The 24,188-nt window shown below is 40.2% G+C and overlaps 1 protein-coding gene and 1 pseudogene across 11 annotated transcripts; one reads left to right on the top strand and one right to left on the bottom strand.

Moving 5' to 3' along the window:
• Window positions 1–1,365: 1,365 nt before the first annotated feature.
• LOC110499132 (uncharacterized) lies at window positions 1,366–11,699 on the top strand. 10 transcript variants are annotated; one of them, XM_090212648.1, is made up of 21 exons: window positions 1,375–1,527; window positions 1,946–2,121; window positions 4,774–4,876; window positions 5,875–6,035; window positions 6,229–6,354; window positions 6,459–6,569; window positions 7,185–7,310; window positions 7,404–7,526; window positions 7,761–7,820; window positions 7,925–8,040; window positions 8,215–8,284; window positions 8,395–8,457; window positions 8,564–8,686; window positions 9,065–9,180; window positions 9,312–9,381; window positions 9,527–9,691; window positions 9,776–9,964; window positions 10,133–10,228; window positions 10,341–10,503; window positions 10,634–10,659; window positions 10,849–11,699. In XM_090212648.1, the coding sequence occupies exons 2-21, from the start codon at window positions 1,954–1,956 to the stop codon at window positions 11,011–11,013; spliced, it is 2,340 nt and encodes a 779-aa protein (XP_090068774.1). In that variant the 5' UTR covers window positions 1,375–1,527; window positions 1,946–1,953; the 3' UTR covers window positions 11,014–11,699. The 10 variants fall into 10 exon arrangements, with proteins under 10 accessions (XP_090068775.1, XP_090068782.1, XP_090068774.1 ...); XM_090212649.1 differs by lacking the exon at window positions 7,761–7,820 and having other exon boundaries at window positions 1,366–1,527; XM_090212650.1 differs by lacking the exon at window positions 6,459–6,569 and having other exon boundaries at window positions 1,376–1,527.
• On the bottom strand, window positions 11,649–22,502 carry LOC110499133 (vacuolar-sorting protein SNF8-like; annotated as a pseudogene). The gene is made up of 5 exons (XR_016489442.1): window positions 22,440–22,502; window positions 21,513–21,592; window positions 21,205–21,347; window positions 20,881–20,955; window positions 11,649–12,023 (listed from the first exon to the last, which is right to left on the bottom strand). The product of XR_016489442.1 is annotated as a vacuolar-sorting protein SNF8-like (transcript).
• Between the last annotated feature and the right edge of the window lie 1,686 nt (window positions 22,503–24,188).

Raw genomic sequence — 24,188 nt, 5'->3', positions numbered from 1 at the left:
TGGAGTCATTAAAACTCATTTTTCAACCACTCCACAAATTTCTTGTTAAAACAAATTATAGTTTTGGCAAGTTGGTTAAGACATCTACTTTGTGCATGACAAGTAATTTTTCCAATAATTGTTTACAGACAGATTATTTCAATGTATCACAATTCCAGTGTGTCAGAAGTTTACATACATATTGAAGCAACATCTCAAGACATCAGTCAGGAAGTTAAAGCTTGGTCGCAAATGGATCTTCCAAATGGACAATGACCCCAAACATACTTCCAAAGTTGTGGCAAAATGGCTTAAGGACAACAAAGTCAAGGTATTGGAGTGGCCATCACAAAGCCCTGACCTCAATCCTTTAGAAAATTTGTGGGCAGAACTGAAAAAGTGCGTGTGAGCAAACCTGACTCAGTTACACCAGATCTGTCAGGAGGAATGGGACAAAATTCACCCACCTTATTGTGGGAAGCTTGTGGAAGGCTACCCAAAACGTGTGACCCAAGTTAAACAATTTAAAGGCAATGCTACCAAATACTAATTGAGTGTATGTAAACTTCTGACCCACTGGGAATGTGATGAAAGAAATAAAAGCTGAAATAAATCACTCTACTATTATTCTGACATTTCACATTCTTACAATAAAGTGGGGACCCTAACTGACCTAAGACAGGGCATTTTTACTAGGATTAAATGTCAGGGATTGTGAAAAACTGAGTTCAAATGTATTTGGCTAAGGTGTATTTAAACTTCAGACTTCAGCTGCTCCTTTTCTGGTTCAGGCTGTTGAAGAGCTCCAGACTGCTTTTCAGTCACTGCAGGCCTCCATTTATGGTCTCTAACTGGTCATGACTTATACAAGAGCACTCAGCCAGAGAAAGTTAGCATTGTCACATCTGGTGGCTCATTCCATTGAAATAGTGTTATCAGCAATATCCACACAGTCACAACATAAGACCAACCCTTTAATAATGGGGACAGGTCACTATCGCATTTTAAATGAGGGAAGAGGCTATCTCCAATTTCATATTGTGAAATCTCTCCATCTTAAAATAGGCATCATAAAAAGATCAAAACAGGTTGTTGTAATAACCTCAATTTTCATGTGTAACAGAGCATAATACAATGTAACTGTTACAGACATTTTGTTTTGGGCCTTATCTAGTGACTTTTTTCCCCCTTCAGGCCTATTTGATACAAGCGAACAAGATTGTGAAATCTTATTATGATTAGGCTAGTAATCTAGGTAACTGATCACTTTTAATATTTTTGTTCCATTGTCCAGATAAAAGGGAAAGTAAGTATAAACCCAAGCTGACAGTAGACTGGCCTTTTAAACTCCAAAATCCACTTTGGATTGGCCAATCAGAAGAAACTACATTTCCCAGAGAGGCCTACGGCTGATGACGTTCGTGCACACTTGAAATTAATACCTGGAACAGTATTCTGAGTTGACGTCTGATTTGCGACCTTTATATATACACAATCTATGGTTGCGACACCGCTGAGTTGAACAGGCAGTGGCAGTCCAAACTTCATGTAAGTTCAACTATTAAATACTTTTTTTTTTGCTAAACAGCATAACACATGTGATCGTAATAATGACAGAATTGCGTTACCTTTCACATTAGTTTTCTTTCCTGTGTTTTATTTGTGGCCTTGTATGGTTTATTATGGCTTGATCAAACATAATAAAACAATCTCGAATAATCTATTGGTTTAGAAGTGTATGTTTGACAATAAAATAATTATGTGTTAAATATGGTCTGGTGGGAAGCATAAACATTGCACAACCTATTTTAAAGGAAAGTGAAACTTAGTTTTGCAAACAACGTAATAGTGTTTGTAATTTCTATGCCTTATAATTAACAACCACCCATCGACAATGTGTGCTGCCAGAGAAGATACAGAAGTGTTCAGCCTACGTGTTTTCTTTTTGTTATATTCTCAATTTCAGAACACAGAATGGAGAGCTTCGAAACTGCAGCCAACATGGAATTGTCAACAAACTTTTCCCAGGTTGTGTTTCAGGAAATCCCCAACTCATATGTGTCAAATGTTGCCTTGACTTGCTGCTACACTCTGACAGCAGCAATCCAACCGAATCCCAGAGATTGGGTGGGGATATTCAAGGTGAGATTATAGACCAATTTGTCATGAATATTGATGAACAATGTTCCCGCTAATTTTTCCTGGCATTGAGCAAATTTCATGTCTGCTGAGTGCAAACTTGAATGTTATGAAAAATATGTGTAATTTCCAGCACGTGCTTACTGTGAACACTGAGGCTGTACCCACTTTAAATTAGTTTCAGACAGTGGGCAAGTAGGCAACTGTGGCTATTTGATCATAATGTAGGCCTACTAGAGTGGCCTATCATTAAAAAAAACTAAGTAGAAAATACATCCCATAGATTAGCCAAATTGTTTTACCTGAGCATAACCCAAAAACAAAGGACTTATTAGCCAGCTCTACTATGTTTATGATTTTGTTGTCATGGAGGACTGACTGGGCTCAATGATTCGAGTCGAAAAATAAATGCTGTGCTCATGGAATGGCACGCTTTGAGCACTACTGAAAAGTGCTATTCACATGTGAAAAAATGAATGTCATATGCTGCATTTGCTATAGGCCTATTGTTTACCTTTTTGTTGGTGACACTTTGACATCTTGATAATATGCAGCTGTTTATAGGGTAAATAACAAAATGGAAAAAAATAACAAAATGGATTGCCCCGCCTCTTTTTTGATAAAAAGCTGAGGGAAGACCTGGGTAAATGTAACCACTCTCCGATTAATAGACAGAGATATTGATGCAAGGACTGGCCATCCATGATATCAAAATGATTGTTTTAACCATGTTAGGAGGCAATACAGTGTTTGTTTACATTTACAAACAGAGTAAAACAAGCTTATATTTTGGGTTCTCATGGAGTGTTACAGTTGAACTAAGCTCATGAGGCATTTACAAGTTATATTCTTCAAGAATCAATGGATATATATAGATATATACAACATGTATAAGTCCAAAAATAGATGTAGCAACTACAGATTGACACTTTAAGTCTATCAAAAGTATGCAAGCTTGAGCATGTGTCCATTAGGCCTATGGATTTATTTATTTTATCAGCATGAATTAGATTGACCAATAAAAGCCCCAATTGTATTCCATAGGCTGGGACCCGCACTATGCAGCTGTTGCAAAAGTGCATTTCCACTGGCTGTCTACTGGTTTTTAAAAAATGATTGATATGCAGCTTAAACTTCTTGAATTCAACCATTATTGGGTTCAAATACACATTTAGATTTGTGAACAGCCATCCACAACAACCACAATCCGTAAGGCGCATATAGGTAAATGAGAGAGCAGCAGTGTGATTCACAGCAATGCGCTATGTAGATAACAATAATAAGTGATATCCGTATCGCCGTAGACGACACCACTGCTGTCATCCTTACCTCCAATCGTTTATTCAAGTTGGAGAATCTTTGGATGCTGACAGCAGTCGCTCCATTGGAAGACATAGCTTGGACTGTAGCCTAAAAGCCTATTCCTGCGCTTTTTTTGCCATCCATCAAACACATTTGGTGTGTCATCATAGTGGTCAGACTCGCTCAGGTGGAACAAACTTAAACTTGCGCCTTTTTTCAATGCTGATTTGAATGACATTGAGAAAACAGAGAAGTGTCAAAGATTGTTTTTCACAAGGATCCTTTTTGAATTTAAAAGTGATCCTCGAAGTAATCTAGTTTTTCAAAAGTATCTGTAATCTGATTACAATATGTTTTCTTGTAACGGATTAGTTACCTTTTTTTGTAATCCCTTTCATGCAAATCCTTTACTTCCCAACCCTGGAAACCACTTTACAAAATAAAATGCATTATTATTCCCATACCATTATTACAGAGAATCAGACAAATTATTCTACCCTCTATCTATTGGCTACTTATCTTATTCATGCCTGTCTCAAAAAACAACACTGCCCCTTTAAGACAAAAAAAGCTCTTTACCAGACTTGCTTTTAGAAATGTACACGTTTTGTGTTATTTTAGGGAGCAAATCACTCCCCCATTGCTGACTACAAATGATCTATAACTGGGCTAATAACTAACTAACTAGCAAAGGATATGTGCAAATGTGCACACGTGGCTACATGAAGCTCTCGCTTTGATCTCAAAACAAGCACATCTACTCACGACTGCTTATGCTGTAAACATAGTCCAGTTCAAAGTCAATGGCACAGATCCATATATGGCAATGGTCTATTTGCATAGAATACTACTGCAGCTCTGTTTGGTTAAGCCATACCGGTCTGTGTAGAGTACGGCTGAGTCGTGAGTGTCAATGCAATAGAATCCTACTCTGATGCATTCTGCCTACAACAAAATGTCTTGCATAGTTAGTTTTGTACACTAAGCCTTGCAAAGTTAAGTTTTGTTTCGGTATGTTGAACTGAAAGTGGCTAATATTGCGTGGATTTGTTCACAATTCCCACAGTAAAGGGAAACGTTGATAGTGTTAACTAAGGGGGGAAACTCTAGAAAGTTGAGTGAAGTTCTCTGCATCTGCTGATATTTCTTCTGCACAGCAGTCCCGGGAAGCTGTGCACCCACTCGCAGTTAAGAGGGAACATTGTTCATGTGTGATCGGTTTAATCTGACATTATGATATGGATTGTATTTCCACAAAGTAAATAACCTGTCTTAAACAATAAATATCCAGTCTGGAATGCCTCTCTATATGTTGTCAGTCATAAATATGTTATCATGTGTATCATTGTGCAGGTGGGCTGGAGCACCACAAAGGATTATCACACATTTGTGTGGGTAGAACCATCATTGGATCTGATAGGACTGGAGCCAGTCAGAAAACAAGTGCTTTTTACTGGTAATGTGTGAATTTCATCCTCAAACCTTTCACTGACATTAACTTCGATATGAATTATTGTGATCAATTTATACTGAACAAAAATATAAAACGCAACATGCAACTATTTCAAAGATTTTACTGAGTTACAGTTCATAAGGAAATGCATTAGGCCCTAATCTATGGATTTCACATGACTGGCAATACAGATATGCATCTGTTGATCACTGATAGCTTTTAAAATGTAAAAAATAAATAAGGTAGTGGCGTGGATCAGAATACCAGTCAGTATCTGGTGTGACCACCATTTGCCTCATACAGCGCGACACATCTCCTTCGCATAGAGTTGATCAGGCTGTTGATTGTGCCCTGTGGAATGTTGACCCTCTCCTCTGCAATGGCTGTGCGAAGTTGCTGGATATTGGCGGGGCCTGGAACATGCGTCGATCCAGAGCATCCCAAATATGCTCAAATGGGTGACATTTCTGGTGAGTATGCAGGCCAAGGAAGAACTGGGATTATCATGCTGAAATATGAATGGCATGAGAATGGGCCTCAGGATTTTGTCACGGTATCTCTGGGAATTCAAATTGCGATCGATAAAATGCAATTGTGTTTATTGTCCGTAGTTTATGCCTGCCCATACCATAACCCCACCACCACGGAGCACTCTGTTCACAACGTTGACATCAGCAAACCACTTGCCCACACGATACCATACACATGGTCCACGGTTGTGATCTTGGCAAAGGAGAAATGCTCACTAACAGGGATGTAAACAGATTTGTGCACAACATTTTAGAGAATAAAGCTTTTCTTGCGCATGGGTCATTTCTGGGATAATTTATTTCAGCTTATGACCAACACTTTACATGTTGCATTTATATTTTTGTTCAGTGCAAGTTATTATTTTTTAATGAAACATGTAGGCCAATGTTAACTTTAAATTTGTATTTGATATTAAAGTGATCAATATTATGCAGGGGATTACACTGACAATGATATTGTGATTCTGATAGCATACTACTTGCCAAAGGATGACTCAGCGTTCTATCAGTTCTGCTATGTTGATAGCACTGGCCAAGTGAGAGGAGCCAGCACCCCCTTCTGTTTTAAAACCCCAGGGGAACAAAGCACAGACTGCAGCCTTGAAAATGACCTCTTGGTTATCATAACTCAGGTACAATACAATCCACCATATCTAACATTGATTGTGTTTTGAAGACCATGCTTGAAATACTTGTCTTAAAAATGCAGCACTCTCTGTTTGGCTTGCTTAGTGGCTGGGTCAAGGTGAGGATGTTCCTCGCAAATTTATTTTGCTAAAATGATCCTTAGGAGGTTATGTACATGATTTGCATTTCTGAATCTAGGAAAAGGTAGAGCAACGTGAGCGGGAGAAAGAAGAGCTGGTCATGGAGTTGGGGCAACTGAAAGAACAAAATGAGACTCTGAGAAGTGCTCTGAAAGAGCAACAGCAAGAGATTGATCACCTCAAGGTTTGCTTTCAAGTTATTTGTTCCAACAGCGGGTCATTTCTAGCCCCTAGTCATGTGTGAGAATAAAAATGGGAGGCAACAGAATTGTAACATTATTTCTGCAGCTGTCAAATGAGGAATTATACCAGGCAGATGGGAACACTGAGAATGCAAGAAAGCATGAAGAACTGACACAGAACACTAAACTAATGGATGACTCACACAGAGGGCAGGAGGTAATATTTGGTCCATTTTGTGTCTTTTTAACACACTGATCACCAACCATCTGACAACTAAGAAACAACATATTGAAACATCAATGCTTTTGAACATAACTTGTCTTGGTGGAACAACACTGAGTGAACAAAACATTAGGAACACCTGCTCTTTCCATGACAGATTGACCAGGTGAATTCAGGTGAAAGCTACGATTCCTTATTGTTGTCACCTGTTAAATCCACTTCAGTGGAGATGAAGGGGAGGAGAAAGGTTAAAGGAGGGTTTTTAAGCCTTGAGACCTGGATTGTGTATGTGTGCCATTTAGAGGGTGAATGGGTAAGACAAAATATGTGCCTTTGAACGGGTTATGATAGTAGGTGCCAGGTGTACCGGTTTTAGTGTGTCAAGAACTGCAACGCTGCTGGGTTTTTCACACTCAAGTTTCCCGTGTGTATCAAGAATGGTCCGTGCCTTGATTAATTGAGGCTGTTCTGAGGGCAAAAGGGGGTGCAACTCAATATTAGAAAGGTGTTCCTAATGTTTTGTACACTCAGAGTATACTTAATGGATAGATGGAACTATCCAAACAAATTAAGAGATTATGGACATGATTTAAGCACCTCTGAATCTAGGAACAGGTGGAAAAAAGTGAGAGGGAGAAAGAAGAGCTGACCATGGAGTTGGGGCAACTGAAAGAGCAAAATGAGACTCTGACATGTGCCCTGAAGGAGCAGCAACAAGAGATTGATCACCTCAAGGTTTGTTTGCATGTCTTTTCTTTCCACAAGCAGTTGTACTTCTAGCCCCTAAATCAGGTTGAGAGGGTGATGAATTGTATATCGTTTCTGTAGGAATCCAAAAAGGAACTGGTACAGTTAGTGAGCAAACTGGAGCAACAGCAAGAGAATACTAGGGGGCATGAAGAACTGGCACAGAATGCCAAATCATTGGATGAATCACAGAGAGGACAGGAGGTAACTGTTGCAAACCAATTTCCCATTTGGGATTACTAATACTTATTCTATTAATAGAGTGAATTTGTATCTCAGTGGTAACAAAATATCTGATGACAGCTGCAGGCTATGCATCTAAAAAACCATCAATGCTTTTTCATTGTAACAACCTCTTTCTCCACTTTCTCTGTATTCACGTCTTGTTTCTGTCTCCCTGTCTTGTTTCTAACTGTTTCTTTCCATGAATGGCTGCAGTCTCTGACCCCCATTCATGAAAAATATTTGGGGAATTTAGTGTCAAAACATGTGACAGCTGTATGTATACAATCAATATTTTTCAATGCTACTACTTGTTTTCCTCATTTTCAGTCTGCTGGTCGTGTATCTAACTTGCTATTTCTTTTCATGAATGGCTGCAGTCTCTGACCCCTATTTGTGAGAAATATGAAAGAGCGTTGATCAAGATCAAACAGCTAAAGAAAGAACGAGAGGTGTTAAGAGGAAAGGTTGAGGTCCAAAGTGTGGAGATCGCACAGTGAGTCATTCTTGTCTGGAGCAATCCATTCAATGCATGGCAACATAGTCTCCCCTTCAGAACACCGCTCCAGTGATTTTAAAATCAAATATTCTCTCATGATATCATCTGGTTTTGGAATGTTTTGACAATTGTGTCACTTTGATGTGGTTCCCTATGCTCCTGTGTATACAGGCTGAGCCCAAGGCTCAAAGAATCTGAGCGGGAGTCACACAGACTGAAGGCTCACATTCAGCTTTTACAGGTCTGCACAACCAGCAAAGCAATATAATGTGAACAAATGCCTGTAACCCACAGCGTTTTAAAATGTGAAACTCAAGACAATCCAACCATAGATTTTCATGATATTTCCAGGTGGATCTCCAGAGCAGTAAGAAAGAGAAGAAGTGTTCTGCCCTAAAGGAGCAACAGCAAGAGGTTGACCACCTTAAGGCTTGTTTCCAAGTCATTTGTTCCAACAGCTGTCTTCTTTCTAGCCCCTAATCAGGTTGAGAGGGTGATGAATTGTATATTGTTTCTGTAGGAATCCAAAGAGGAACTGGTACAGTTAGTGAGCAAACTGGAGCAGCAGCAACAGAATACTAGAGAGCATGAAGAACTGGCGCAGAATGCCAAATCAATGGATGAATCACAGAGAGGACAGGAGGTAGCTGTCGCAAACCATTTTCCCATTTTGGATTACTAAACTACCAGTACTACTACAGCTAATCCTTAGTAGTAAAAAAAAAAAGCATCCAATCTGACAGCTATAGGCTATACTGCTGAATACCATCAATGCAACAACCAATTTTTTTCCCACTTTCTCCTTGTCTTGTTTCTCACTGTTTCTTTCCACGAATGGCTCCAGTCTCTGACCCCCATTCATGAAACATATTTGGTGAATATAGTGTCAAAACATGTGACAGCTGTATGTATACCATAAATATAGATTTCTTTCAATGCTACTTCTATTCTTTGTCCCCACACGTTCTCTGTCTCCTTGCCATGTATGTAACTTCCCATTTCTTTTCACAAATTACTGCAGTCTCTGACAACTATTTGTGAGAAATATGAACAAGCGTTGAACAAGATCAAACAGCTGAAGAAGGAGCGAGAGGAGTTGAAAGGAAAGATTGAGGTCCAAAGTGTGGAAATTGCACCGTGAGTCATTCTTGTCTCAAGTCATTCATGGGGACATAGCTATCTAGTCCAATACCTTTCCAGTCATATCACTTTTAGGATCTTTAAAAAAAAAAAAATTACACTATGTGGCCTTGTGTCTGTGTAAATAGGCTGAGCCCAAGGCTCAAAGAATCTGAGCAGGAGTCCCACAAACTGAAGGATCATATTCAGCTTCTACAGGTCAGCAAACTCCGCAAAGTAATCAAATGTGAAGGAATACCTGTAATGCAAACTCTTTAAAATACTTTTGGCCAATTCATTCAATGTCAGAGTGCTTTCTTTTGATTGGAGAAAAACAATAATATAACCTCATGACCCTTTCCAGGTGGATCTCCAGAGCAGTGAGAAGGAGAGGCTTTCTGCAGCGCTGAACAGAGTGTGTGGTGTCACACATGATCTACAGGACCTGAAGACTGGGAACAAGGCATTACGTAGAAGCCTGTCGGAGCAGGAGCAGCAGCCACTGCAGTTGGTGGACAGTGATTGGAAGGTGTGAGCAAGTTGCGAAAAGAACCATGTCCTTCCCCCTACACACCATTATGCAATGTAATACTGTAGTCTTGTGTGTCTACAGGAGCAATACCAAGCCCTTCTTGGTCAGCTGGAGGAGGCTCAGACACTGTTGCACAAGGAGTTGCAGGCTTCCAACAATACCCGCAAACGTGCAGAGCAAGCAGAAAGGGAACTGGAGGAGCTCAAGGAGTGCATGGAGAGCACGGCCATGACGTCTGATCAGACAAAGCAGAAGAGCAGCAAACTAGAGGTGCTTTGAGAATCTTACACTACTGAATTTTCCAATCCAGCGCCGATTTTTGCTAACCAATATGTTGTTTGTTCTATGAAGTTAGTTGACCCGTGAGAAGAAATGAACAGAGAACACACTAACCTTGTTCTCTTGGCTGATCACAAGTTGCCCGCTTTCTCCTCTCAGATGCAACTTTCAAAGTTAAACAAAATCATTGAGGAGAAAGAAAACATGGCAGAGATCGCTAAAGTAGAGAAAGAGGAGTTGTCCAGAGAGAATCAGGTGATTTTTATGAATTGTCCTACTATTTACTAGTCATTTAATTATTTACTTTACAATAAAATTAGGGGCATTTGCTTACCTTGAGATTTTTCCAATGTATTCCGTCTGGCAGGATCTCAAAAGAGATATTGAAAGACTTCGCAAGGAATTTGATGACGTCCAGGCTGCTCCAGTGCCCATGCAGCATCTCAACCCTTATGGCTCTTCAACTGACCCTACCCAGCAAGAGGAACTGGCTGACTCTCTCCACTCTTGGAACCCATATGAAACCCCAGGTAATCCCAATTGTCCAGCTATTGGGAAGCCTCACCAAAATATTCCTAAACGAACACCACTTGTGCCTCACAGACACACCTTGAAAAAATAACACGTTCAATTATGACTGAAATACGATTCTGTTTGCAGGCACGGCTACAAACCTGGAGGAAGAGGTATGTCAAGTCATTCCTATGGTACACATGGTATTAATACAGATTACAACAACAATCACAAGTGATTTGGGATCGAAGGGTTGATTTCATACTGCTCTATCCACAATAATTTCTGTCCGACGGTATAGTTAAGGCAATCCAGTCTAGATACAATATTATTACCACTTAAGACCTGTGCCTGTCCCATAGTTGTCCTTGGAGTGTCGTCACTGCCATGAGTCCTTCCCTGGCATCACCCAGGACGAGCTGGAGCTGCACGAGCACAGCCACAGAGTGTGCCCCTTCTGCACGCTCATCTGTGACGGAATGGAACAGGCTTTATATGAAGACCACGTCTACAGCCATGAGGTGTAGAGATGCTACTTCCTCACAATCCAGAGAGTTGTTTGTGAGTTGACTACTCATAAAAAAAGCTGATACTCTACTAATTATTTAGTAAGGGGGGGGGAATAAATATGGGCTAACAACCAATTCAGGATATTATATAAATAACATTTATAGTCCCCTGTTCATTACTGTAAATGTCCTCTTACCTGGTCAAATAAGTTAAGAATTAAATGTCTGGTAAATCCGTAGCTAATTTATTTCGCCTGAAATGTATCATACCATATAATATATTTGTTTGAAGGTACTTCATTTTGGTCTTGGAGTAGAATTTGCCTCCATTGCTGGGTGATAGGAATGTATTGCTTTGCTATTTAATGGTTTCCCATATTTACTCTGTTATAATCTCTGCTGAACTGTTTACTTTGCGTAATTAAACTATACTGACTTTCTGCCCTTAAACCTCCTGCATGCATAACGTGTTGCATAATAGAGTCAAACGATTAATGGTCAAATGATGCCATCTGAAAATGAAATGGTTCAAATGATGCCATCTGAAAATGAAATGGTTCAAATGGGATTCATGTGGGAAGCAACAAATAAAGTTGTCTTCACAGTTGTGTCGTCATGGAAGTACACATTGTTTTGTATCATGAACTGCAATATGCAAAGAATTACTCTGTTTTAATAAAAAGTAATTGAAACTGTATAACAAATCCATGATTGACAACTGCCACAGAAAACATAACATTTAACCTAGTTTTCATCGCCACAATCACTGATGGGAAGCAAGATGATGTGTACCTACCCTTGGAAGTTATATACACCCCATTACAATTCAGGACATTTGCAACATGCACAAATTGTTCAAAGTTCAAAGACTTCCCAAAAAACAATTTTTCTTAAGGCGTCATCTGATTGGCCTCTTCGGGTGTGACATCAAGGGAAGTCAACTCCGAGAAGAGGGCTGGCAGCCAATACTGTGGCTCTCCAGAAGCTTGGGAATCCAACCATGCCAAGCCCTCTTTCAACAGGTGTTCCTAAGACAACAAGGAGTGTGTTAGGATGGTGGGTATAGAGCCAGATACTTGCCAAAAGATTGAACGTACATATCATTAGGATCATAAGAAAATCCATACATAAAATGTTAAGATAGTAAGAAAAGCCATGTCTGAAACATGAAATGTAAACGTTACAATTGATCTGTAAATGTACAAAACCTGTGTTACGACTATGAATGAACATTTACACTTTTCAATTCTTACTTTACTCGGTTACAGAACTTTTTTTTATGCATACAATCTTTTGTCAGTAATGTGGCATCTGCAAAGGACATGAACTGAATGTAGCTCGTCAATCAAGCAACTCTAGCCCAGATGTTAGTTGCTTTGCAGCTTCAGGGTTCATTTCCAAAATAAAAGTCTAGAACTTGTTTTAGAACTGCATTCAATAATGACGTTATACGAGTAGATTACGTAGTATAGGCTTGGGCCTTCAGCAAATTACTTGTGCGAGAATGATAAATACAAAGAAAAACCGTGTCTAGAATAACCGCCTGAGCTGCAAAATAGAATGTAAATATGATTTAGGCTAGGCCTATTCCGTTCTCTAAATATGCCATGCTGTCGTTATATAATTGCCATATAATTGCATAATACATATTTATAGCTGCGTGGCGGTATTGTGGTGATCATGTAACCTAATGAATCACACGTTTTCATAGATTTTAAGAGCACGGACTGTAGGCCTTATATTAGACATTTTGATTGTTGTATTAGTGAATTCCACTCGGTATGTAGGCTTGTTATAGCCATTTGCGTTGCACAACCCCATCACACAGAGGCTATATCCATATCAATAAATGAGACAAAACAAAATGTTGATTAAGGCTTGGCTATAACCTGTCCTGAGTGTTAGTAGTTGTCATTCTCCAATAACACAGACTCCAAAGTAAATCAAGGGGAGAAAAATTGATGTTATGCTGGGAGGTACAGTTGAAGTCGGAAGTTTACATACACCTTAGCCAAATACATTTAAACGTAGTTTTTCACAATTCCTGACATTTAATTCTAGTAAAAATTCCATGTCTTAGGTCAGTTAGGATCACCACTTTATTTTAAGAATGTGAAATGTCAGAATCATAGTAGAGAGAATGATTTCAGCTTATATTTCTTTCATCACATTCCCAGCGGGTCAAAAGTTTACATACACTCAATTAGTATTTGGTAGCATTGCCTTTAAATTGTTTAACTTGGGTCAAATGTTTCAGGTAGCCTTCCACATGCTTCCCACAATAAATTGGGTGAATTTTGGCCCATTCCTCCTGACAGAGCTGGTGTAACAGTCAGGTTTGTAGGCCTCCTTACTCGCACACGCATTTTCAGTTCTGTCCACAAATTTTCTATAGGATTGAGGTCAGGGTTTTGTGATGGCCACTCCAATACCTTGACTTTGTTGTCCTTAAGCCATTTTGCCACAACTTTGGAAGTATGCTTGGGGTCATTGTCCATTTGGAAGACCCATTTGCGACCAAGCTTTAACTTCCTGACTGATGTCTTGAGATGTTGCTTCAATATATCCACATAATTTCCCTTCCTCATGATGCCATCTGTTTTGTGAAGTGCACCACTCCCTCCTGCAGCAAAGCACCCCCACAACATGATGCTGCCACCCCCGTGCTTCACGGTTGGGATGGTGTTCTTCAGCTTGCAAGCATCCCCCTTTTTCCTCCAAACATAACGATGGTCATTATGGCCAAACAGTTCTATTTTTGTTTCATCAGACCAGAGGACATTTCTCCAAAAAGTACGATCTTTGTCCGCATGTGCAGTTGCAAACAGTAGTCTAGCTTTTTTATGGCGGATTTGGAGCAGTGGCTTCTTCCTTGCCTAGCGGCCTTTCAGGTTATGTCGATATGGGACTCGATATAGGATACTTTTGTATCTATATCTTCACAATGTCCTTTGCTGTTGTTCTGGGATTGATTTGCACTTCTCGCACCAAAGTACGTTCATCTCTAGGAGACAGAACGCGTCTCCTTCCTGAGAGGTATGACGGCTGCGTGGTCCCATGGTGTTTATACTTGCACACTATTGTTTGTACAGATGAACATGGTACCTTTAGGCGTTTGAAAATTGCTCCCAAGGATGAACCAGACTTGTGGAGATCTACAATTGTTTTTCTGAGGTCTTGGCTGATTTCTTTTGATTTTCCCATGATGTCAAGCAAAGAGGCACTGAGTTTGAAGGTAGGCCTTGAAATACATCCACAGGTACACCTAAAATTTACTCAAATGATGTCAAGGTCAGATTATTTATCTTCAAAATATTCTTATATGAGCGAAATAGACAAGAGGTCCCAAATGGTCAAGACTGTCTATAGACTATTCTTATTGCCAAATCTGTTTTCCATATCAGCCACTGCACATGCTTCTTCAACTATTTTGTTCAACATTTATTTAGAGGCCTATGAGCTAGGTTCTCTTTTTAAGGTGAGCCCTATCCAGTTATAAAACACAAATGGGAGTTCCAAAATATGTCCGCAAGATACCAGTACCCAAAATGATAGCCTAAATTGCAATGCCTACAAGTTGAAGGCCTATTTTTTATTTGAATAGGCCTAAATTAAACATTGAATATTTAAAGTAATAGGCTAAAAGAACTTTGGAGAATGTAGAATACACATTGATTTTAATAAACAAATGGGTAAGAATAGAACACTATTCTCTTTGATTTAATTTCTATTGCAACTCAGACAAATGACTGACTTGATGACATACTGACGGAACAAACTGAATGGAGGATGAATTAAATCTTCAAATATGTTGAAATTACAAGTTGTATGCATCATGCATGCTCTGCACTTAATTTGGCTAGTAGGCAAATAGGTCTACATTAGAGTATAATGACTATGACTGCATGCCTGCAGAATGGCATCTTCTGAGGCTGAAGGGTGCAATTCCGAAAGCGCATGGTGCTGCATAGAGATCACAAGCTCTTCAACTCGGCAGCAGTGTCGTGATGGAGGGAACAGCCTATACGGAGACTACCTAAGACCACTGCAACAGAGTTATTGTAAAGTGTGGTTATACGCTTATGCCAGACAGACTACTTTTAACATCTCCCTTGTTCATTTCAAAGTCGATATGTTAATGACCCGATTCATATAAATCATGTCAAAATCATTTTTACATTCATATTAGATTTTGAGTGATGAAATAAATATCTAAATATTCAAAAAAAAATATTTTGAGTGGCAAAGACTCCAGTGGTCATACATACAGTGGGGCAAAAAAAGTATTTAGTCAGACACCAATTGTGCAAGTTCTCCCACTTAAAAAGATGAGAGGCCTGTAATTTTCATCATAGGTACACTTCAACTATGACAGACAAAATGAGAAGAAAAAATCCAGAAAATAACATTGTAGGATTTTTTATGAATTTATTTGCAAATTATGGTGGAAAATAAGTATTTGGTCACCTACAAACAAGCAAGATTTCTGGCTCTCACAGACCTGTAACTTCTTCTTTAAGAGGCTCCTCTGTCCTCCACTCGTTGCCTGTATTAATGGCACCTGTTTGAACTTGTTATCAGTATAAAAGACACCTGTCCACAACCTCAAACAGTCACACTCCAAACTCCACTATGGCCAAGACCAAAGAGCTGTCAAAGGACACCAGAAACAAAATTGTAGACCTGCACCAGGCTGGGAAGACTGAATCTGCAATAGGTAAGCAGCTTGGTTTGAAGAAATCAACTGTGGGAGCAATTATTAGGAAATGGAAGACATACAAGACCACTGATAATCTCCCTCGATCTGGGGCTCTACGCAAGACCTCACCCTGTGGGGTCAAAATGATCACAAGAACGGTGAGCAAAAATCCCAGAACCACACAGGGGGACCTAGTGAATGACCTGCAGAGAGCTGGGACCAAAGTAACAAAGCCTACCATCAGTAACACACTACGCCGCCAGGGACTCAAATCCTGCAGTGCCAGACGTGTCCCCCTGTTTAAGCCAGTACATGTCCAGGCCCGTCTGAAGTTTGCTAGAGAGCATTTGGATGATCCAGAAGAAGATTGGGAGAATGTCATATGGTCAGATGAAACCAAAATATAACTTTTTGGTAAAAACTCAACTCGTCGTGTTTGGAGGACAAAGAATGCTGAGTTGCATCCAAAGACACCATACCTACTGTGAAGCATGGGGGTGGAAACATCATGCTTTGGGGCTGTTTTTCTGCAAAGGGACCAGGACGACTGATCCGTGTAAAGGAAAGATTGAATGGGGCCATGTATCGTGAGATTTTGAGTGAAAACCTCCTTCCATCAGCAAGGGCATTGAAGATGAAACGTGGCTGGGTCTTTCAGCATGACAATGATCACAAACACACTGAAGCATTTCAAGGTCCTGTAGTGGCCTAGCCAGTCTCCAGATCTCAACCCCATAGAAAATCTTTGGAGGGAGTTGAAAGTCTGTTGCCCAGCAACAGCCCCAAAACATCACTGCTCTAGAGGAGATCTGCGTGGAGGAATGGGCCAAAATACCAGAAACAGTTTGTGAAAACCTTGTGAAGACTTACAGAAAACATTTGACCTCTGTCATTGCCAACAAAGGGTATATATAACAAAGTATTGAGAAACTTTTGTTATTGACCAAATACGTATTTTCCACCATAATTTGCAAATTAATGAATTAAAAATCCTACAATGTGATTTTCTGGATTTTTTTCTCAGTTTGTCTGTCATAGTTGAAGTGTATGTATGATGAAAATTACAGGCCTCTCTCATCTTTTAAAGTGGGAGAACTTGCACAATTGGTGTCTGACTAAATACTTTTTTGCCCCACTATAATTCATAGATTCACCAAACATCTATTATTATTATTCTGTTTCATTATTACTGGTAGATACAGTGGCTTGTGAAAGTATTGACCCCCCCTTGGCATTTTTCCTATTTTGTTGCCTTACAACCTGGAATTAAAATTTATTTTTTGGGGGTTTGTATCGTTTGATTTACACAACATGCCTACAACTTTGAAGACGCAAAACATTTGAGCGTGCATAACTATTCACCCCCCAAAAGTCAATACCTTTGAGCCACCTTTTGCAGCAATTAAGGCTGCAAGTCTCTTGGTCTATGTCTCTATAAGCTTGGCACATCTAGCCACTGAGAATTTTGCCCATTCTTCAAGGCAAAACTGTTCCTTCAAATCAGATGGGTTCCGCTGGTGTACAGCAATCTTTAAGTCATCCCACAGATTCTCAATTGGATTGAGGTCTGGGCTTTGACTAGGCCATTCCAAGACATTAAAATGTTTCCCCTTAAACCACTCGAGTGTTGCTTTATCAGTATGCTTATATGCTTAGGGTTATTGTCCTGCTGGAAGGTGAACCTCCGTCCCAGTCTCAAATCTCTGGAAGACTGAAACAGTTTTCCCTCAATGATTTCCCTGTATTTAGCGCCATCCATCATTCCCTCAATTCTGACCAATTCCCCAGTCCCTGCCGATGAAAAACATACCCACAGCATGATACTATCAACACCATCCTTCACTGTGGGGGTGATGTTCTCGGGGTGATGAGTTGGGTTTATGCCACACATAGTTTTTTCCTTGATGGCCAAAAAGCTACATTTTAGTCTCATCTAAACAGAGTACCTTCTTCCATATGTTTGGGAGTCTCCCACATGCCTTTTGGCGAACACCAAACATATTTGCTTATTTTTTTATTTAAATATTGGCTTTTCTTCTGGCCACTCTTCCGAAAAGCCCAGCTCTGTGGAGTGTACAGCTTAAAGTGGTCCTATGGACAGATACTCCAATCTCCGCTGTGGAGCTTTGCAGCTCCTTCAGGGTTATCTTTGGTCTCTTTGTTGCCTCTCTGATTATTGCCCTCCTTGCCTGGTCCGTGAGTTTTGGTGGGCGGCCCTCTCTTGGCAGGTTTGTTGTGGTGCCATTTTCTTTTAATTTTTTTATCATGGATTTAATGTTGCTCCCTGGGATGTTCAAAGTTTGGGATATTCTTTTTATAACCCAACCCTGATCTGTACTTCTCCACAACTTTGCCCCTGACCTGTTTGGAGAGCTCCTTGGTCTTCATGGTGCTGCCTGCTTGGTGGTGCCCCTTGCTTAGTGGTGTTGCAGACTCTGGGGCCTTTCAGAACAGGTGTATATATACTGAGATCATGTGACAGATCATGTGACACTTAAATAAAGTCCACCTGTGTGCAATCTAACTAATTATGTGACTTCTGGAGGTAATTGGTTGCACCAGATCTTATTTAGGGCTTCATAGCAAAGGGGGTGAATACATATTCACGCACAACTTTTCTTATTTTTAAATTTTTTTAAACGTAATTTTTTTCATTTCACTTCACCAATTTGGACTCTGTTGTTCATAAAATGAAATCGAAATAAAAATCTATTTAAATTACAGCTTGTAATGCAACAAAATAGGAAAACCGCCAAGCGGGATGAATACTTTTGCAAGGCACGGTACTACTGGTTATGTTTCATTATTCCTGGTAGACACTACTGGTCATTAGAGGTCGACCGATTATGATTTTTCAACGCCGATACCGATTATTGGAGGACCAAAAAAGCAGATGCCGATTAATCGGCCAATTTAAAAAAAATGGTATTTGTAATAATGACAATTACAACAATACTGAATGAACACTTATTTGAACTTAATATAATACAGCAACAAAATCAATTTAGCCTCAAGTAGATAATGAAACATGTTTAATTTCGTTTAAATAATGCAAAAACAAAGTGTTAGAGAAGAACGTAAAAGTGCAATATGTGCTATGTAAGAAAGCTAACATTTCAGTTCCTTGCTCAGAACATGAGAACATATGAAAGCTGGTGGTTCCTTTTAACATGAGTCTTCAATATTCCCAGGTAAGAATTTTTAGGTTGTAGTTATTATAGGACTATTTCCCTCTATACCATTTGTATTTCATTAACCTTTGTCTATTGGATGTTCTTATAGGCACTTTAGTATTGCCAGTGTAATAGTATAGCCTCCGTCCCTCTCCTCGCTCCTCCCTGGGCTCGAACCAGCAACACAACGACAACAGCCACCACATCGAAGCAGCATTACCCATGCAGAGCAAGGGAAACAACCACCCCAAGGCTCAGAGCAAGTGAAGTTTGAAACGCTATTAGCGCACGCTAACTAGCCAGCCATTTCACTTCGGTCACACCAGCCTCATCTCAGGAGTTGATAGGTTTGAAGTCATAAACAGTGCAATGCTTGACGCACAACGAAGAGCTGCTGGCAAAACGCACGAAAGTGCTGTTTGAATTAATGTTTACGCGCCTGCTTCTGCCTACCACCGCTCAGTCAGATACTTAGATACTTGTATGCTCAGTCAGATTATATGCAAGACAGGACACGCTAGATAATATCTAGTAATATCATCAACCATGTGTAGTTAACTAGTGATTATGATTGATTGTTTTTTAAGGTAAGTTTAATGCTAGCTAGCAACTTACCTTGGCTTACTGCATTTGCGTAACAGACAGTCTCCTTGTGGAGTGCAACGAGAGAGAGGCAGGTCGTTATTGCGTTAGACTAGTTAACTGTAAGGTTGCAAGATTGGATCCCCCGAGCTGACAAGGTGAAAATCTGTCTTTCTGTCCCTGAACGAGGCAGTTAACCCACCGTTCCTAGGCCATCATTGAAAATAAGAATGTGTTCTTAACTGACTTTCCTAGTTAAATAAAGATTAAATAAAGGTGTAAAAAAAAAAATAATAATAAAATCGGCAAACCGGCGTTATGAAAACTTGAAATCGGCCCTAATTAATCGGCCATTCCGATTAATCGGTCGACCTCTACTGGTTATGTTTCATTATTCCTGTTAGACACTACTGGTTATGATTCATTATTACTGGTAGATACTACTGGTTATGATTGCAGACAGACCCCAGCAACACAAGATTTATTCAAGCCTAAAATGTTAGTCCGTAATCGTAACATGGTGTTTTTTATGAAATTTCACATTTACGCATGGCTTTTCTTCCAATCCTAACGATGCGTACGTTCAACTTTTTGGCAGGTATCTGGCTCCATAGGTGGGGAACTAAAACTAAATCAAGAACCATGGTTCTATGGTCCTTTGTCAGTCCTAATTAGTGTGTAGCTAACAATTTCCTTCTGTAAAATATCCTCCTCCCAGGGTTGTGTTCGAGACCAGAGCAAATCGAGACCAAGTCAAGACCAAGACAGGGAGGGTAGCGAGGCCAAGTCAAGACCAGAAAAATGTGAGTCCAATTCAAGACCATGGTTGTTATTGTGTCATATCGCCACAATAATAAGAGTTGACCAAGGCAGTTAAGGGCAGAACAGCAGATTCTGAACCAGCGACCTTTCGGTTACTGGCCCAATGCTCTTAACAACTAGGCTACCTGCCACTAACCCTGACAGATCTAGAATAGATAATAGGATGAAATATGTTACAACTTCCCCAAGTCTCCCCTTACTGATAGTGAGCGTCCAAATTTCACACAATGTCCTCCACTCTTCCCTACCAACGAATCAAGGAAATTCTGACAAAGTTTAATGATATTTTTCAACGAAAGTAAAGGACAGTAATGTTACGAATAAATAAGATATTTATGTGTCATGAAAGGAGTGTGGATATTAATGTGTCATGAAAGGAGTGTGAATATTTGGCCTGGCGAAGCGGTTTTATGGGCTGACTGAATGGGAGCTGATAATTAGGAATTTTTCACTCCGCTGGTCTCTGCAAGAAATGACGAGTCCTCATTGTACGAGAGAGAGTCAAGACTGAGTAAAAATATATCCGACACAGAGACAAGACCAAGGCACTAAATATGTGGTCTCAAGACCTGACTCGAGTACTACAACATCGCCTCCTCCTAAACTTACCAGCACATGACAGACACGCTCTCGCTCCCACTTGAGAGACTCTCTGATCTCACTCACTGAAATGTAGCCCTTCTTCTGAAAATTGGCAGAAAAACAAATATTCATGACATCTGGCACCATATTTGCAGTCCTCTAAATGACTCATGCAAAAGCAAGTATCCGTGTAGCATGTTCTGGACCCAAGCATGATGTTGGTAATCGCTCACAAAAAAAATCAAACAGTGCCCTCTAATCTCACAATCAGTATTCTGAGACATTTTTGTCAAGTCATAACTGATTAGGTAGCCACACAATACAGATTCAAGAGGTGAAATGAAGGATTACCTCAGCCAGCTGAAGTACCACAGTGTGGTCCATGTTGAGCTCTGCTGGCACTGACTGCACAAGGTAAGAGCTTCCAACAGGAATCACCCCAAACCCATTCTCCATTACTTTCAGCTTCTTTATGGCCCGCCACCAAGTCATCTCTGGAGTGGAGAACAGAGATACAATTTTGACTTCATAATGAAATTGCACAAAAGTGTATGAATAATTGTGTGCATTATTGTATTAAATATGACTGTTGACTTCCTGCATTTCTTAGGAGACACAATTGAATGCATAATTTCAAATATTTGTCTGATGGTACTCACTGGCTCACATTCTGAGCAGATTTCCCCCTTCCCTGATGATGCACCCGCTCTGTACTGGAGCTCATCCAGGGTAATAAGTCCTAAAACAGAGATAAAACATAAATGAAAGGCACATTACAAATGCATTGTTTTGCTATGACCCTTGAGTATGTTCCAAAGAAGCCTCATCTCCATTTATGTGTTTCAGGGCCAGACATACTTCAATGATCTGCACACCCAGCTCGTAATAGAAGTCACCCACACCAAGCATCTCCAAAAGCCTTTGGCTTTGCCAGCAAAAGCCTTTGCCAGCTGTCAATGACACAGAAAACCCTCAACTGATTGAGTTTCAATTAATTGAATAAATACAAAGCATGAACCTCATGGAGCATGCATAAAAAAATGACTCAGGAACATTCAATACCCTTAGTGAATGGGCTACTAGAGCAAAATTGGAACTGGACCCGGAACTGGGAACTCTTATGGATCTCTTGTTTGTGCTTGCTGGCAAATTGGCTAAGATGTTTGTATTTCTTGCTGGTAATGAAAATGACTTCAATGCCATGACTTGATTATTTACATTTTGTAGATGGGCACATTCATCTATAGACAACATGACGGCAAACAAATTACCTCTGCAAGCTACTTTTTGGCGATAGCTCCCCACCTACTCCTCTCCTATGCATCTTGTTGGTGTCAAAAAAAGGACTAACGTTAGCAAGCAAAAATATGACACTACTACTGTTATGCTAGCTAATAGGTTTCCAGTTGAACGGTAAAAGTAACATGCTAGTTCACAAAATGCTTTTTTGGCTATTGCAGCCATGTGATGAGTGTCGGCATTCCGTACCTATTCAATAATACTTTCCATGCACACATCTCTGAAATCGACTAATATCACACTCTTTGTGACATTTGAGAGCTAACTGACTACGCTTGCTTCTTTACCCGGAAGTAACTTCTCCTTCTTTGGGATTGCGTTTGCAAATCGCATCCAACGTTCAAGGTGCATACACCGCCACCTACTGTACTGGAGGGTGAGGGAAGCCACGGTCTAACTATAATAAATTATCTTAATTAGTCCTGTTCCTCTAAGAAGGAGAAATAGAGCCCGAGACACCACTTCCCTACCCCGAAATACACCACCCAAACCCCAACCCTTTCACACAATCTCCCCCCATCTATGTCATACAATTCACAAAATATCAACACATGCTCCACCGTTTCCTCCACTAAACACTCATCACACAGACCTGTTTCATGTCTCCCTATCATAATCAATGTGGCATTCAAATCTGCCCAAACTGCAGTCTACTCCACACAACTTCCTCTCTCCCACATCCCATACCTCTTCCTTTACTGACCGATGCATGATATAAAATTGCCTCCCCTTACTACTAGCATCCCACTCCCTTTGCCTAAGATTGAGCCCTTTAGCCCCGAACAAGGACTTGACATCCCTGCGACCCAGCGGGGCCTGAATAATTACCCTCTCTTGCCTCACAGCACTCTTAGCAATCACATCAGCCTTCTCATTACCCTCCACACCCACATGGACGGAAACACAACAAAAGCTTGTCACCACTCCCATCCTCTCCAATCCCATTAACAGCACTATCATCTCCACAAAACAAGTCTCCTTTCTCCGTCTTCACACTACTCAACACTGCAGCCGAATCAGAGCAGATCATCACTCAGTGGTTTTACCTCCTCCACCCATCTCAAAATCAAATCAAATCAAATTGTATTTGTCACATGCACATGGTTAGCAGATGTTAATGCAAGTGTAGCGAAATACTTGTGCTTCTAGTTCCGACCATGCAGTAATATCTAACAAGTAATTTAACCTAACAATTTCACAACAACTACCTTATACACACACGTGTAAAGGAATGAATAAGAATATGTACATAAAAATATATGAATGAGCGATAGCCGAACGGCATAGGCAAGATGCAGTATATGCGGTATAGAGTACAGTATATACATATAAGATGAGTAATGTAGGGTATGTAAATATGATATAAAGTGGCATTGTTTAAAGTGGCTAGTGATACAGTTATTACATCATTTTTTTCATTATTAAAGTGGCTAGAGATTAGTCAGTATGTTGGCAGCAGCCACTCAATGTTAGTGATGGCTGTTTAACAGTCTGATGGCCTTGAGATAGAAGCTGTTTTTCAGTCTCTCGGTCCCAGCTTTGATGCACCTGTACTGACCTCGTCTTCTGGATGATAGTGGGGTGAACAGGCAGTGGCTCGGGTGGTTGTTGCCCTTGATGATCTTTTTGGCCTTCCTTTGACATCGGGTGGTGTAGGTATCCTGGAGGGCAGGTAGTTTGCCCCCGGTGATGAGTTGTGCAGACCTCACTACCCTCTGGAGAGCCTTACGATTGTGGGCGGTTGAAGTACCAGGCGGGGATGCAGCCCGACAGGATGCTCTCAATTGTGCATTGTGTCGTGGCAGAATCAGAATTCTTTTGGTAACATTTATAAATAAGATGTTTTATTCATTTTATAGCATGCTTATGTGGGGAAAAGTTACTTGGGCCCAGAGAGGGGGTGGTTAGTCTTATCTGTGAATGTGTCATGTGTAAACGTATCTTTCAAACCATGTGAAGGGATGATTGAGGGGGAACCAATTATCTCTTGGCTCCACAATGTCTGTGTGCCAGTCACTGTCTCTCTGTGATCTTGT

The sequence above is a fragment of the Oncorhynchus mykiss genome, chromosome 20 (genome assembly GCF_057628025.1).
Source record: "Oncorhynchus mykiss isolate SJ-2025 chromosome 20, ASM5762802v1, whole genome shotgun sequence".
NCBI lineage: Eukaryota > Metazoa > Chordata > Actinopteri > Salmoniformes > Salmonidae > Oncorhynchus > Oncorhynchus mykiss.
The sequence above is the reverse complement of the archived record's forward strand: the minus strand, read 5'-3'. Positions and strand labels throughout refer to the sequence as shown.